Below are 14,902 nucleotides of genomic sequence, written 5' to 3' on the forward strand. Positions count from 1 at the left end.
CACCCAGATCACAATACAGGAGCGCTTTGGCATTTGGTTCCTATCAGAATGCAACCACTGTGGTGTGGCCAGGCATCGAACCCAACACTCATGCTCAACTTCCACAATACTCTTCAAACGTTCAAGGCATAGGGACACACTTCTTACCATCTGGAGAACAAAGAGGTCATCGTCAATACCACCTTGCGAAGGTGCATTGAGAAGCATATACAGTGCACCCTTGGTGATAATCTCCCTCAGGTTTTGCAGGGATTTGAACAACCTAAGAAGAAAAGGGGTATGGATGCATAAAGAAAATAAGGTAATAGATAGATGTATAGATAAATTGATAGAAAACAATTTGCATGCATACTGAGCCCACAGAATCTAAAAGGCCAAATGCTGCTTATGAACTAAAAGTTATGCACTTGTAGATCATAAAGAAAAACAAACAACAAAACACCCAGAAATTTCCAGCCACCCATCATCTTCATTGTTTTTTTTTATATTTTACACTGTTTTTTTTATATACATAGCATGCTTGTTTCTGAATAGTTTGTTATATTACCTCCTGTCAGTCAACAATCACTTAACTGCTTTTTTATGTTAATCAACACTTCGCACTCCTCCATGGGCTGACACCATTTCCTCCTGCCACAATTGGCCAATCATCATTGCTTTCTGCCAACATAGCTTTTGTGACACAATTACAGACCACTTGCTTATCCTTTTGAGACCTTGCTGTAATGCTTGGTACTTTGACTTATCCTTCAATATAGTTCAGAATATTTATGATTCTCTGTCATTCCTCACACACAAATACACACCTGACAAAGTTCTGACTACTATATGGCAAAGCAGATAAAATGATCAGACGTAAGTATATTGCATGAAGTATGTTAAATTCGCATGCTGCAGCTGCTATGCATGCCGTGGCTGCAGTTCATGATGTTGGCAACCTTTTGTTTACTGCCTATGATGACACCAAAGATGAAATGCAGTCGCCACAATTAAAAGTTGCCAGTTCCACTTATAATAAGCGGATTTGGGCTTCTTTTTTTGCTGAGTCGCTTGTAAAATTTTCCAGTCGCTTGTTGCGTCTTGGGGGCTTATTTGCATTTTTCCAGCAAATATGGTTACCTTATAGTGATCATCACGTTCACCAATAGCACTTTTGTCCTTCAATAATAGTGCGTTTGTCAATGACTTTGAGTAGTTGAGTGTTGAAGTCAAACATATGTTGGGGGAATCAACAAGTGAAGTTAATCATGCTCTGCCAAAAGTGCATTCAACCGAATGGAGACTACCCTGGAGACAACGTTAAAAGTACTAAATATGTACTTTACTACACAGTTGCACATATTTTAGCAGTACAAAATAATTAAAGTGGTTTTTTCAACTCCCCTTCGTATTTGAGTGACGTTTTTTTTATTATAAGTAAAAACATTTTCAAGAATTGAAAAATTAATTAAATTTCCACTTTTTCTGGGCTTCTCTTATGATGATCACTTGCCTGTTAGCTCAGTAGCATCTGGCAACCCTGCCGCAGTTTTTTAGTTGAGTCGTAACTGCATGTCAATGTGTCGTCGCTCCCACAATACAGAAAACTACATTTTTTAAAATGAGTAAACTCATATGAATTTTGTAACTCCAATAACCAGCACGAAAGGGAGTGACCGAGCCCCACCTGACTCCATAGTCGACAACGACAGGGGTCTTGGCGGTGCCAGTGATGCCGTCGTGGTGCTGAAACAGGCCTAGGTTCTGGCGAGCATTGACCAGGCCGTTCATCATGCTGTTAACTAGCGGCATGTAGTCATTGGAAATGTAACCCATGCGTGCCCATACGAGAGAGAACATGATCTCAGCACCCCTGCAGAAAGAGGCAAACAAAATACGGGAAAATCTTGAGCATGCATCCAATTGCTGCTTTACATGGTGATATTCAGCAAAAATAAGCTTGCCTGACAACACAGTCTACGCAAAGTATGTACATGCAGGGCACACTGACTCAATAACAAGCATAAACAATGTTTGTTTACTTGTGATTTGTAGTAATTCAAGCTCGTTCATTTGGCTTTCTTTCATTTTATTATAGTGCATAAAAATCTCATTTGCATTGGAACCTGCTTATGCTCATTTAGTTTGCCATTATATTTACGTTCCACAGTATAACACCTGAAAAAATAAGAAATCTACAAATATGTGTTGTACAAATAAACTGCGCCATGATAGTATATAAAGCTTTATATAAGCAACACGACACTACGAATGACAGGAAGCAAGGTTTTGTACATAGTACTCTTTTACGTAAGCTGCTCCACGAATGCATTCGACTTTGCACAAAATCATGGGGAATGCTCAGCGGCTCACCTAAGGTGCGCCTCCACGGTTCGGTCCATGTTCTTGTAGAAGGGCCGAGATGTGTAGTACCCGCTCCAGTAGTTGTCGTCACGGTCGGCGTAGGTGAAGAAATCTCCACTCAGTGATGGAAAACCTATTGGCATGTTGCTGCTGTCCACACTGCTTTCGGCACGTAGTGCGGTGAAGTAGTCTTCGAGGGTGCCGAACTGGACCTGTTAATACCCCAAACAATGCCATTACCCTGGGAGCATGACCGAGGCCGTCTACGATTGTAGCTATCTTTTCATGACACAGAGGGCTCTACTTTATATACCGTATTTATTCGAATCTAAGACAATGTTTTTTCCGAAAAAAGGATGTTCGAAAGTGGGGAGGTCGGCTTAGATTCGAGTACAATGATTAAGGTTTTTTTTTTCTGGCCTTGCAAATTTCGGGGGTCAGCTTAGAATCGGGGCCGGCCTAGATTCAAGTAAATACGGTAAGTTTACACAGTACTTTGTACTTTAATTAAACTACATAATAAACTAGCATCACTGACTGTAAAATCTGGCAATACAAGCTGGACAATGTAGGACAATTCATTATGGAAGGTTTTCAGTGTGCACGCTGAAAACATTCCATAATGAACAACATAGCCACAACAGCAAAAATGTGCAAGGTTGCCTTGATACATTAAAAAAACATAAAAAAATAATGAAAGTAGGATGAGAGAAATTGAAATGACATGCTGCATCTTTGTCACCTGTATCTAATGCATACGACTGATTCGAAGACATCCTATTAGTTAAACTCAACCAGTGTGCTGCATGACCCAAGCATAGAGCGCTCAAGGGTATGTGTATAGTGCGCTGTTTTCTTGCTCTGTCCGTGTCTATTCACACTTTACGTTAAGCTGAATACATAGCATGTCATCGGTGTGTAATCCCGAGCACAAATCTACATCAAAAGGTGACCGGGAAACCTCCTACCAGCCTATATTTAACTTCACTGCATGGCACATGCCTCTCCATGCAGTCTTTGATTACGTGGTGGCCATCCTGTATCAATCGGCCCCATAGTATGCCTGCTAATTTACCTCATAACGGTTTCACCACTTTCTGAATCTCTTTAAAGCAGAGATTATCAAAGGGAGCCTTTTTTTCCCATGTAGTAAACGGATATACCTACACATATGCATATAGTAACAAATAAACAATTATGCTCTTGTCATACAATCTTTCCTGAGTCAGTTTCGTTAAGGTACCATTCACTGGAAAAAAACTGAGAACCCTTATGAATTAATTTGCAGAAAACATGTGATCTGCCCCACTTACAGTCCCTCATCTCAAGCGGAACATCTCTCACTAACTTTGAATATCTAATCCATATTGCCACTTTTTCACATCACGAGGTCATCCTTAACAATCTTCATTCCATCAACCTTTAGTGCAGTCCCTAGCTTCCCCTCCATTCCTGCTGTTATCTAACATTAAATGAAACACCTGATTGCTCAAAGCAGCAAATGGCCAATACCTCAGCGTGCAGACGTTCATTGGCATTGATGTAGTCAAAGAGCTTCTGGTAGTTGTTGAACTGGTTGTCCCATTCCGAAGGTTTGTCGTATCTGAAGTCATCTCCGAGCGGCACCAGCACGACGTGCGTACGGAAAAGTAGAGATTTCTTGCGGTACTGGTCCAGAAGCAGCATGGCCCTGTGGGAGAGAGCATGAATGAAATGACCATCCACCACATCTGCTCAAGAAAACAAGTCTGAAATACTTCCACTACCTACAGTTACTTGTTTCATCATTAAACGCATGCCTTCTGAAGGAGGATTTGGACATGAAACTCACAACAGCCAATTTTCACCATGAGGTTGCTCACAAGCTTTCAGGTTGTCAAAGGGTCAAAGTCCTATGTCACAACAGTAACCACTATGGCTGTGATCAAACCTACAACTTTGACCTTAGCGGCGTAATGACATAGACCCAAATCGGTCACGGTGGGCACCACTAGGATGCTCCTCTGCTGTGGTTGCCACCTCCTACGCAGTTGAAATTATGTTCTCATCGTACGGAGGGTGACAGACACAGCGAAAAGACAGTACATACATCCAGTAGGCAAGAAAAAGGAGCACAGAGGGAGCTTACCGATCGGCTACGTTGTGGTCAGTGATAGCCACCGGAGGCACTTTCCAAGGACAGTTGATCTTGTTGCCCGGAAGCCGCTTGAAGTCAAACTGGCAGCAGATCTTGGGGTCAGGTCCACACGTATGTGGGACATCGTAGCTGTAGAACGGCATCATGTGACACAGGATGTCTGTTGTCTTATTCTGATCTGCAGCCATGATAGAGGAAGAAAAGGATTGCAACGGGGTAAGTGTTACGCCACTGTCGTACAGGTCGCATGCTATTTGACGCTAATGCAGATGAATGAAAAACACAGGGAGGTGGCGAGGCTGTATGCACAAGCTCCACTCAACTGTATAACTAACACCGTGACACGAAGGGCGCTAGATGGTGTGGTGCACATGAGAAAAATGCAAGAATAATGCATAACTGTAAACATGGTGACTAAAAAAAAGGGAAATAACAGTTCTAAAGCTAACAGTAAAAACCGCAACTCATTAGTTAAATGAACAGCTGACTTACAAAGCTAGCATGTTTACCCAATGTTATAAACATTCCTTTTAAGTTTTGGTGATAACAAAGAAGAGATGGAAAGCTGCTTGATGCAATACTGTACAACTTCAGTAATGCTTTTACTGACCATCTTGGCAATACTGCTAAGAAGTGTTACAGGCAAAAAATTAAGAATAAACTGGTATAAGGAGCCTTGGCCTTGCAGAATAAAGGGCTTGTAAAGAAGCTTTAAGCAGTATGGCTTTGTACTCTGGCCTAGCACTAGCAATCAAAACCATTTTAAAAAAAAGAGCTCAAATGGCCAGAACTTATGTAGTTCACAGCACTAGTTGCTGAACCATGGTCCACACATTTGCTGTTTTCCAGTGCACAGAAGCGAAACACTTGGACGCAACACATTCCAGTTGAAAATGTCTTTTCTGTAGAGAGCAATCATTTTCACAGTGCTTGGCTAAAACTATGTGCTAGCGCATTACACAAGTCTCAGTTCCCACTTGTTTTTACCATGTTTTTTTACATTTAATTTATCATGAGCAATGCCTAGGGAACAAAATGATCAACACAACAAGCACACCAAGTAGACGCAAGCCTTCATCGTATGAGGATTATGACTGAAACAACACACACCCCAAGGTTGACGCCAGATGAACTCGAGGGCTCTTTCCCGAGCCATATACTTCTTGACTGAGTAGTGGACTCTCTGCACCACCATGTTGGTAAAACCCATTCGCTTGAGAAGGTACGGCATTGTGGAGGACAGACCAAAGGGGTCAATGGCCCAACCATTTTTCGGACGAACTCCTGCATTTCAAACAAGTCAAAATGAGAGCCCTGCGAGTCCGTGAGGTAAAACTAAGTACACCTAGTCAGTATAACGTCATTCCAGTATCGATTAGAGAATTCATATCAGTGTCCCTGTGTAGCACCTAATGCACCATACTGAATTCCTAGTCGGCATGGTCTACATTACCTAGGTTTCGCTCCACCCACTGGTGTCCCTCGACCATCTGTTCCAGCATTGCAAACACATGTGTGTTGGCTTCATCATTCATCACCCAGCCACCCGTAACAATCTCCAGTTGGCCAGACTGCAAGTAACTGCACAAAAGAAATTGGACACACATGTACCAAATGCGAGAAATGGCTACAACACACATGCAAGCAGTGTCAAGATGAACACTAAATAATAGTGTGCAGCTGCCAAGTCTGGCAGCTGAAATGTCTGGGCACAGAACTCTGCTCTCTTAGGGATCCATTGGACACTCAACATTAAACAGCAAAAAAAAGACAGGAAATTTCAAATACGTACACCTAATTGTATTTATTTCTCAATTAAAGTATAGCCCAAACTGGACTTTTCACTAACAATCTTCAGCACACTGACAAGAATCCGCAAAAACTTTTAAAGGGGCCATGACACCCAATTTTCTATCATAATCTGTGTTATGTCGGTTAATCCTCGTGCGTTCACAAACAAGCTGGCAAAATTTTAGCACATTTGGTTGAGCACTTAATGTATAACTGAATATTTTTTAAACACACGAGCGGCCTGAGAGTTGGACAACACTGACGCATTCGCGAGCCGTGACGTAACAAGCTCCTTGCTTTGCGAGTGTCTGCATTCCTGCGAACAATTTTGTTCCGTGGTAATCTACATGTTCAATCGGGCTATTTCATCTTTCTTCAGCTTGGCACTGAAGAACGATTTTCAGCGGCTGGAACTTTTAGTAGAAGATGACGGCTCTGGTCCGTGCAACACATGAAGCCGCACACGTCATGGCAAAATGGCAGTCGCCAGCGGTGGGCGGGGTTTATAGCCAGAGACTTCTAGGGCTCATTTTGCACTGAAACATTCTTTTACAGTACAATTTTTAAATATGTATAGGCACCACAGACCCTCTACTTCTGTTTTTCTCTGAAAACTGCAAATTGTTAGGTGACTGTGTCATCGCCCCTTTAAAGCTAGTTTAAGTAGTAACAAACAAAAAGAAATACTGAGGGAAGGGAAATGAACCAGAGGCTGCAGAGTACAAGATGCAGTGATTATATTAGGTTGATCATGATTACTGCAATAATTAAGTTTGTACAATTTAGCTTTTGTACTGCACTGTGATAAATCACAGTGTCCTTGCAATATTCTTCACTAAATCTATCTTGCAAGAAAAAAAAAAAACATGCCTTAATAGTACTTGAGATGCTTGTACTCCTGCGTAAAAAAAAGTAAAAGGCATAGAAGGGCTCAAGAGGAACATCATCTAATATCGCAGAAGCAAGAAAAAAAATATATGGACAAGTTTTTATTAACTACGAAAGACTAGTTACTGCTTAGGCTTGTACTGCTTAGGTTCTTCCCCCTCCTGAAAAGTGAAGGTTGTCTGCGTATTAAACACTATGTCACAGTGGATGATAAAAGACACACACGTCAGAATCATAATAAAGCACTCCAGGTATATTGTTTTGTAGCAAGACTGCTCTCAGACAACCCTTGTTCCTTTGCAACACAGCGCAATGAAACAAACTTTCAGTTGATAGGGTGTGCAGGCACCGCATCACCTTTGACATCAGAAAAGAAAAACCAATTCTTGAAAACACGACTTGAAAGACCAACAAGATGGTTTTCTACTTTCTCATGTAATCATGCATTTTATGCAACGCTGAACTTGTCTGCTTGTAGACGTATCTTTTTGCTGTGCCTGTTTCATAAACACATTAATAATCTTTTGCTAGTCTTAATTGAATAGCCTTTAATTTCTGCTAATTTACTTGCTATAGAATTTGTCAGCCAATATTAGCACTTTATTAATAAATTTTGTGTGCTGAACATTGTTATCGAATCTTCAAAGTATCTGTGTAACTAGCTGCTCTGGCAGCAGAGGGTGACCAGCAGCTTACTTTCGTGACCGCGATAAAAATCTGTTGTTTTTCGGTGGTCTAGGAAATATTTTATTCCTGCCACGAAAATTAATGGCTGCTAATGTGTAGGGTATGAAATGATAGAGGAAGAATTGTTCTTTCTAACAGTATTAATTTTAAACAACAGATTTATTTAGAATATTATCAAAACAAAAATAAAATGTAGCAAGAAGACAAAAAATTCATAAGAACATCAATGATACTCTGCACAGGGTAAAAATAAAAAAAATTGAAATACACGTTTTTAATACAAGGCCCTAATAGAATAATACTGCAAATATAAGCTCTGCGAGTACAAAAGTTGCTTACATACATACAAAAATATAAGTACTAGTGCGTATAATGCTACCGTGCAAAGTAGTTTCTCGACGCTGTTAAACAAAGGTTGGCTGCACATGTCTCGCATAAAACTTTTTTTTTCTGCTCAACTTTCCTTTTCTCGTAGCAGTTCTGGTATTTTTCAATTTTTTTCTGTGGCTGGTGCTGGGGACCCTGAGGCGCGTTCCCATGTATACGTTGATATGAACAGTGCACCCCGTTTCCAAATCTGCCAAAACCCATAATTTGCATCCTCATTTGACCCCTTTGTCCCTCGTGTCCTGCCGAATACCAGACTGACCTTTTCATTTCACCATTTTCTCATCTATGGTACGGTTCCGACACGGTTGGAAAAATAGCGCGGATGAATCATTCATGTGTTGCAGTAGAGAAGACACGCAGTGAAACTTCCCATTGGATGTGACGGTGGTCTTCTCTAGATCAGAGATACTCAAGACGGCAAGCGACGCCTTGAGCCTTTTCCGTGGCATTACTGATGGTGTATGAAGGCCTGGAAATATGTGTCGACTCTGACAGCAATGTAGGCACAGGACTTGGACGATTCCCGTGCACACCAGAAGTCTGACGAAATTGCGCATCTCCTCCTCAGTGACTTCCCTGCAGGATCCATCCCTCTAACTGTGCATTGGTTTTTAAAAAATATGCATCCACACATACTTATTTGTGTGGTTGCATATCTCTATGACAACTCCTGCGGTGAAAAACAACGCGAACAAGCCGCCGCGGACTCTTTCAGCAGCCGGCGCCAAATGCTCCCCCTCCCCCCCCGAATGAAGTTGACACCTTGCAGATAAGAGCTGTGACCTTTGGTACGCACTGGATATGTTTACATCAATATGTGACAGCAATAAAGCATCCCGAGGGGAGAGCGAAACTTACCAACGGATACCTGCTGATGTTGCGAGGCGGTTTGAAGCACTATCGCCGTCCGTACCGAAGTCTCAATAATCTAAGTTGTCTTCCGTGTCTGTGCTACTACCATCATCTAGAGATTCCCAATGAGATTCGTCGGAGTCTGTCGAAATTCACCGTTTTCGTGGAGCACCCACGAGCGATGTCAACGCCATAACCGAAACCATGAGCGCTCATCTCCCAGACTTCGAAGGAGCTTTAAAAATCTCCCCAGGGCAGAAAAGAACTCGAATACGAAACTGATGAAATACTTCCTCTTTTACCTTTCGGAGGGAGTGAGTTGTCCAGAAGTGCTCTGGGAGAGCAAAAATTTTTTCCCATCGTTAGCATACTAACGATGGGAATAGGCACAGTCATGAAAGTGTTACGAAAAAATAAATAAACCTAGCCAATAGTGTGCCATGCTTACCCCCGAACTTTGGACTTGATCTCCTCGCTTTGTTGGTCAAACCAATGGGAGAGGTAGGAAGTCTCGGCCCAGATGAAACGCCGCCGTTTGTCCACACCGAGCTTAGCCGCCATATTGTCCAATATGTGTCGCGTTTGGTCAAGGTAATACTTATCAAACGTTTTAAGCCAGCCTAGAAGAACAAGACAAAAGAACTATGATCATTATTCAATGCCACATCGTCCCCCACGACCTTCTGCAACAACCTATGACACTGCTTCCACGCTTGAGATGTGTGACAAAAATGCACAGAAACGGAAAAGGACACTTCGTAAGCCAGCAGCACTACTGATGACTCGCTGTGCAGTGCAGGAGCAGTTGCCTTGACATCACTACTCATTGACAGGATAGCTTGATTTTTAACATTATGGTGAAAAACGCGCAAAACAGTGTGAAGAAAGAACTGAACAGGACAGAGTGCCACCGATGCTCTTCTCAGTCCAATAGTTTAGTCCTTGTTTTGTGTCTTTTGGTACCATAATTTGCTGTCACAAAATGCGTGGACAAACACATATTGCTCACAGGCTCTCATTTGTGTTGACTGTGAAAGCTTATGGAACATTGATGAAACAAGGGAACTAAATACACTAAATGCCAAATGTGACTGCATTGTGGCAGTGCCCAGTTACAGATTGTCTATCAAACCTGTGAGGAGGAGGAAGAAATGCTTCTGCATAGTTCCTGCACTTTGTAAAGTGCTGCAGTCCACTTTATATGCACCACAACTAGCTCTTTAAAACTGCACAGCAATAAGTGGCACCTCTTTGACGTGTGGCACATACTAATACTGTGTTCAATGCAGCTGCATGCAGAGTTTTAGAGAACTACCAGAGCTTATTCAGCATTGCATTCAGCTGAACACACCAATGCGGCTGTGAAAGCAACAAAGAAAACATAGAAAATAGATAGCTTCCCGATCATCTCCATACGATCACCTATTACAAAGCCCTTTGTACTGTTAATCTTGAAGTTGATTTGTCATTATAAATTACCCGCATGACAGCACCATGAAATGCCCAATTATAAGATAAACTACAAGACTAACTATGAAACACTGTAAATTGTCACTATAAATTTGGACTTTTAATGGACATTTTAAGGGAACAAACAACTTAGCCCACTGCCAATTTTTGTGAATGCTATAATAGCTGATGAATAAGTACTGCCACGTACAGCATGCACATTCGTTTAGTCATGCATGAAAGATCGAGACACGGAGAAGCACTAGCACAATCATTAGCTTCAGCATCATACCTGGATCATTGTGGGAATGAGGAACTACAAACACCCCGAGTTTCCGGTCCTTCGTCCACATCGACTCCTCGTACTCAAGTTTCCAACCTTGCTTCCACACCCCACCGTCCGGGTTGTCAAACGCTATCTTCTCATATAAGTCATATACCTGGCGGGAAAGCAAACGACAACCAAACATGCAGCTTGTGATTTGCTTGGATACACGCTGACATTTGCACAGCCCGTGGTACACATGAAAGGTAAGATGAATATCCACGTACAAAGAAGCCCAGATTAGTGGATGTGTAAACATTTTCAGTAGTTGTACACAATCATTAGCTCTCTTGCGCTCCAACTCCCTGCCATGAGGCATGCTGTGCACTCCACTATGCTATACAGTGATCCAATCTGTGACAATTATTGGAATTGGTTCGAGATGTAGAGTAACCTTGGCAAAAAATTTTAAGTTTAAAATAAGAGCACATACATCACAAAATGCTTAAAAATGCTTTAAAGATATTTCCGATACCAATACTGAAGGAAAAAGAAAGTTGCTGTTACAGATTGCACGACTGAGAGCCTGCATGAGTCCTTGGCATGATGCTCAGGATTAGAGCGCACTTGCCGCGACAGACAAATCTTGAACGCACTAGTCTGCATCTTGTATCATACCTCCTTACCATGAGCTGCTTATGCACTGTTTAACAGCTGTATAATAGCTTATGCACTGTTTTAATAGCTGATAATAAGATGATCATGCTCCACACATGCTCCAAAGCTTTTTCAAGATCAGTTCAATTGTACGGGAAACTTATTTACATATAGCAGACTTCGCCGGAGTGAAATTCAACTGCAGCAATAAAAGCATGTGACCTTTAACTAGGCATAAAGACAAGGCATGGCTGTGGGAACACTGCACTCGAGGTGCCCGGCATACTGAGTCCTTGAAGAGACTCACATTGTAGTCGGTAATGGCAGGAGGGGAGCTGCAAAAAGTGCAGTCGGCTGGTGAGAGCGCGATGGCTGTCCGTGATACATTCTGTAGTGCTGGCGGTGCCTTCGGGATGCCTTTCCAGCCCAGACCGGGGGCCCCAGTGAGGAAATTGCGGACTGTGTCGCGGATCTGGGTCAGCATTATGTGGTTGTTGCGAAGCTCCTTCTCCAGCCGCTGAAGCCTCTGCTCCAGGGCGGCCATGTCCACCTGAAGTTTTTAACACCGTGGAACCATTATGTGCTGAAAAGATGCTACAATGCAATTCACGGAGATGGCCATGGATGTCCTGTGTTCAATATATCCAGTGCGCAGTTCGTTACGAGGGCTTATTTTATACGGTTCTCGGTCAGCAATTTGAAGTTCTGCATGTTCAGTAGAGAGAATTAGCTCCTTTTGTGAAAGGTTCCCTTAATTCACTATGCACAGATTAAGCAACAAGACGAAACTTTTTGTTTTGGATTGTTTGGTTAAATGCTAGTTGTATTTGCTTTCTTTTTTTATCTATTTATCACAGTACCCTCAGTGCCATAGGGCATTACAGACTTTTTTCCTGGCTCACCCAGAAAAAAAATGTAAAAGAGAAAAGAAACAAGCACAGGCGCATCATGCATGTATGTCTCACTGCTGAAGGAGACAGCAGATGCGCGGACAAGAGCTGCAATTCTGTAGCGAGGTTATCCCCTAGGTTCTACGACGCCGTTATCTACTGTTCATGGCCGGCTGATACCAGATAATCCGGGTGGAGCATGGCTCAGACCACTGATGAAGCGAAAAAGGGAATCACACCAGAAAAAGGCTACAAGATTGCAGCTATGCATTAGTTTTGGCATCTGTTGGCAACTAAGTAAGGACAAACCATGTAACGACTGTGTGAAATGTTCTTAAAGAAAGTTAATCTTGTTGCAATGCAAACTTTTAAGTAAAAGCAGAACAACGGTTCTAAGTCTGCAGTTTGCAGACTAAAATAAAATGACAGGCCATTGTATATACTCACACACTACACACTATTGGCGGAATTAACTCTCATTGCAAGAGAAACTTGTGCGAGTTGGTGGTAATCCATCATTGACAAGCTACAGTGCATAGCAGACGAGGACCGAAGAAAGATCATGATGCAAGCAATGACACACACCTAAAACTTTATTCGAAGAACCAATATGACTATATGTTAAAGGGACACTAAAGAGAAACAATGAATTGGTTTAGATTGATAAAGTGTGCTCGGAGAACTTTTGTGTAGTTTATTTCACCACCATAGGTTTATTATTAGAAGAGAAAACCAAGTTCAAAGTTTCATTTTTAACTTTCGCGCCGAACTTTATAATTCGCGACGTAAAAGGTTTCAAAGAGCATTTAACGTATTTTGGCGCCACTGGCTTGACGAAATTTCCACAAACTCGCTATGTCAAGTCTCTATGGCCCCCTCAGAGGACAATGTACTTCGATTTAACCGATTAGGAACTACGTAGGCCCAAGCAGGCGCCGTCAAAAATATGTGACGTCATGGCAAATGGTGCGGGAATTCCAAGGTGGCGTCGCCACCTGTATTTTCTTTTGCGCGTTTTCTCGCTTATTAAGCGTCTTCTCGCAGCAAGCGTGGTGTTTTTGGTATCGTGGAAGACTACTTTACTAATGCGAGAAAAATCGTTTTGCTCTTTAGTGTCCCTTTAATGATGAATTAACTCTCACCTTTCAGAAACCTCAAACTGGAAACTAGATAAAATATGCAACTGTAAGTCGGACCATGGAATGAACATGCATTTGTCATGTCAGCAGCATTGTGCAGGAATGAAAAAAATATTTGCAGCCACACTTCGCTGTCAGAAAAACAATTTGAATGCTGAGAAACGTACTGCAAGCTGCTGACAAGAATAGAAAATGGCACCATTGGACAACACGAGGCTTAAAAAGATTCGCTTAAGGTCTTCTATAGTCGGTGCATACTTGACACAGACAGTGAGCACAAAATACAGATGCAACATGAAAGAAAATGTAAAAAATTTGTCCTCTGCCTTTTTTCTTATGAAACTTCTGCCTTTTCTTTTTTTTTATGAAAAAGAAAAATAGACACACATGTGAAAAGCTCTACTCTCAATTGTCTGTTACACAATGCCATCATGAAATATATAGTATGGTGTTTAATTTTATAATTCACAGAATTTCCAAAAATATCCTGTCGTAGGTAGCAATATTCTATTTTTTGAGCCAGATTACTTCCAAAAGTGCACACAATTTTCATGAGAAGTTGAGATGAATTCATGACTAGTTAACAAAATATTGCTAATTAACATCTGCACAAATGACTTTAGGGCAAATATTATAATATATGAAATTAAGCCAGAGACGTTGAAGGTATCGTCCACTTGGAATGAATTTTGAGGACGACATCAATTTCGAAACATGAGTTCCAAAAGTGTTCAGTTACTTTAGAGCTCGAATGCATAAATATACAGTGTCAAACGCATGACCGAGACAGTGAATTTTTACCATAAATCTGAATACCTTCATATCAAAACTGGTTGTTAGTCCTAAGGGGTACTGACACGAAAATTTCCAGTTCTAGTTTTTTTGCGTCAAATGAAAGACCAAACACTCAAGAGCCTAGAAAAGGTGGTGCTAAGCGTGAGTGCACCCTGAAAAAGTAATTACAGTGTGTCTTTAAACGCTAGTTTCAGTTCCTACTGTACCCCGACGTCACAACGCAGTACGAGCTTCTCGTCATGTACTCGCACAATATATGGGGACGTTTCCACAGCCGCTCCGTTGGTGACGCACAAGCGGACATTTTGAATGTTTTGGTGATGCACAAGCAGCCCATCTTGGAAGTTTTGGTACCTGACGTCATCACAACTAGCCAGACTGCTGCGTGAAGTCACCAGAATTAGTACTGTAGCCCAACGTCAAGCTAGTGCGAGTAGGCGCGCCATGAGAAAACTGACTTTAATATCAAAATAAAATATCTTATCAGCATTTCCTGAGCTTTACACTTGCTCAGAGCCGTCTCTGCATACAGGAGATTTGCACGGCAGAGTAAACTCGCCTTCGAAAAAAAAGGTGTCAGTACCCCTTTAAAATTCGTTCCAGTGGGCCTAATGTATAA

The 14,902-nt window shown here is 41.8% G+C and overlaps 1 protein-coding gene across 2 annotated transcripts in view; it reads right to left on the reverse strand.

Annotated features, from left to right (window-relative positions):
- LOC119393875 (alpha-mannosidase 2x) overlaps positions 1 to 14,902 on the reverse strand; it is a 66,558-nt gene that overhangs the window by 33,300 nt on the left and 18,356 nt on the right. For both annotated transcript variants that reach the window (XM_049416402.1, XM_037661058.2), the window contains exons 3-12: positions 11,767 to 12,009; positions 10,830 to 10,977; positions 9,537 to 9,708; positions 5,934 to 6,061; positions 5,591 to 5,764; positions 4,472 to 4,658; positions 3,856 to 4,033; positions 2,353 to 2,555; positions 1,667 to 1,852; positions 148 to 262 (exon numbers count right to left, since the gene is read on the reverse strand). In XM_049416402.1, the coding sequence (XP_049272359.1) occupies positions 148 to 262; positions 1,667 to 1,852; positions 2,353 to 2,555; positions 3,856 to 4,033; positions 4,472 to 4,658; positions 5,591 to 5,764; positions 5,934 to 6,061; positions 9,537 to 9,708; positions 10,830 to 10,977; positions 11,767 to 12,009 (1,734 nt within the window). The remainder of the gene's footprint in view (positions 1 to 147; positions 263 to 1,666; positions 1,853 to 2,352; positions 2,556 to 3,855; positions 4,034 to 4,471; positions 4,659 to 5,590; positions 5,765 to 5,933; positions 6,062 to 9,536; positions 9,709 to 10,829; positions 10,978 to 11,766; positions 12,010 to 14,902) is intronic.

This window comes from Rhipicephalus sanguineus, chromosome 5, assembly GCF_013339695.2.
Source record: "Rhipicephalus sanguineus isolate Rsan-2018 chromosome 5, BIME_Rsan_1.4, whole genome shotgun sequence".
In the NCBI taxonomy this organism is placed as follows: Eukaryota; Metazoa; Arthropoda; class Arachnida; order Ixodida; family Ixodidae; genus Rhipicephalus; species Rhipicephalus sanguineus.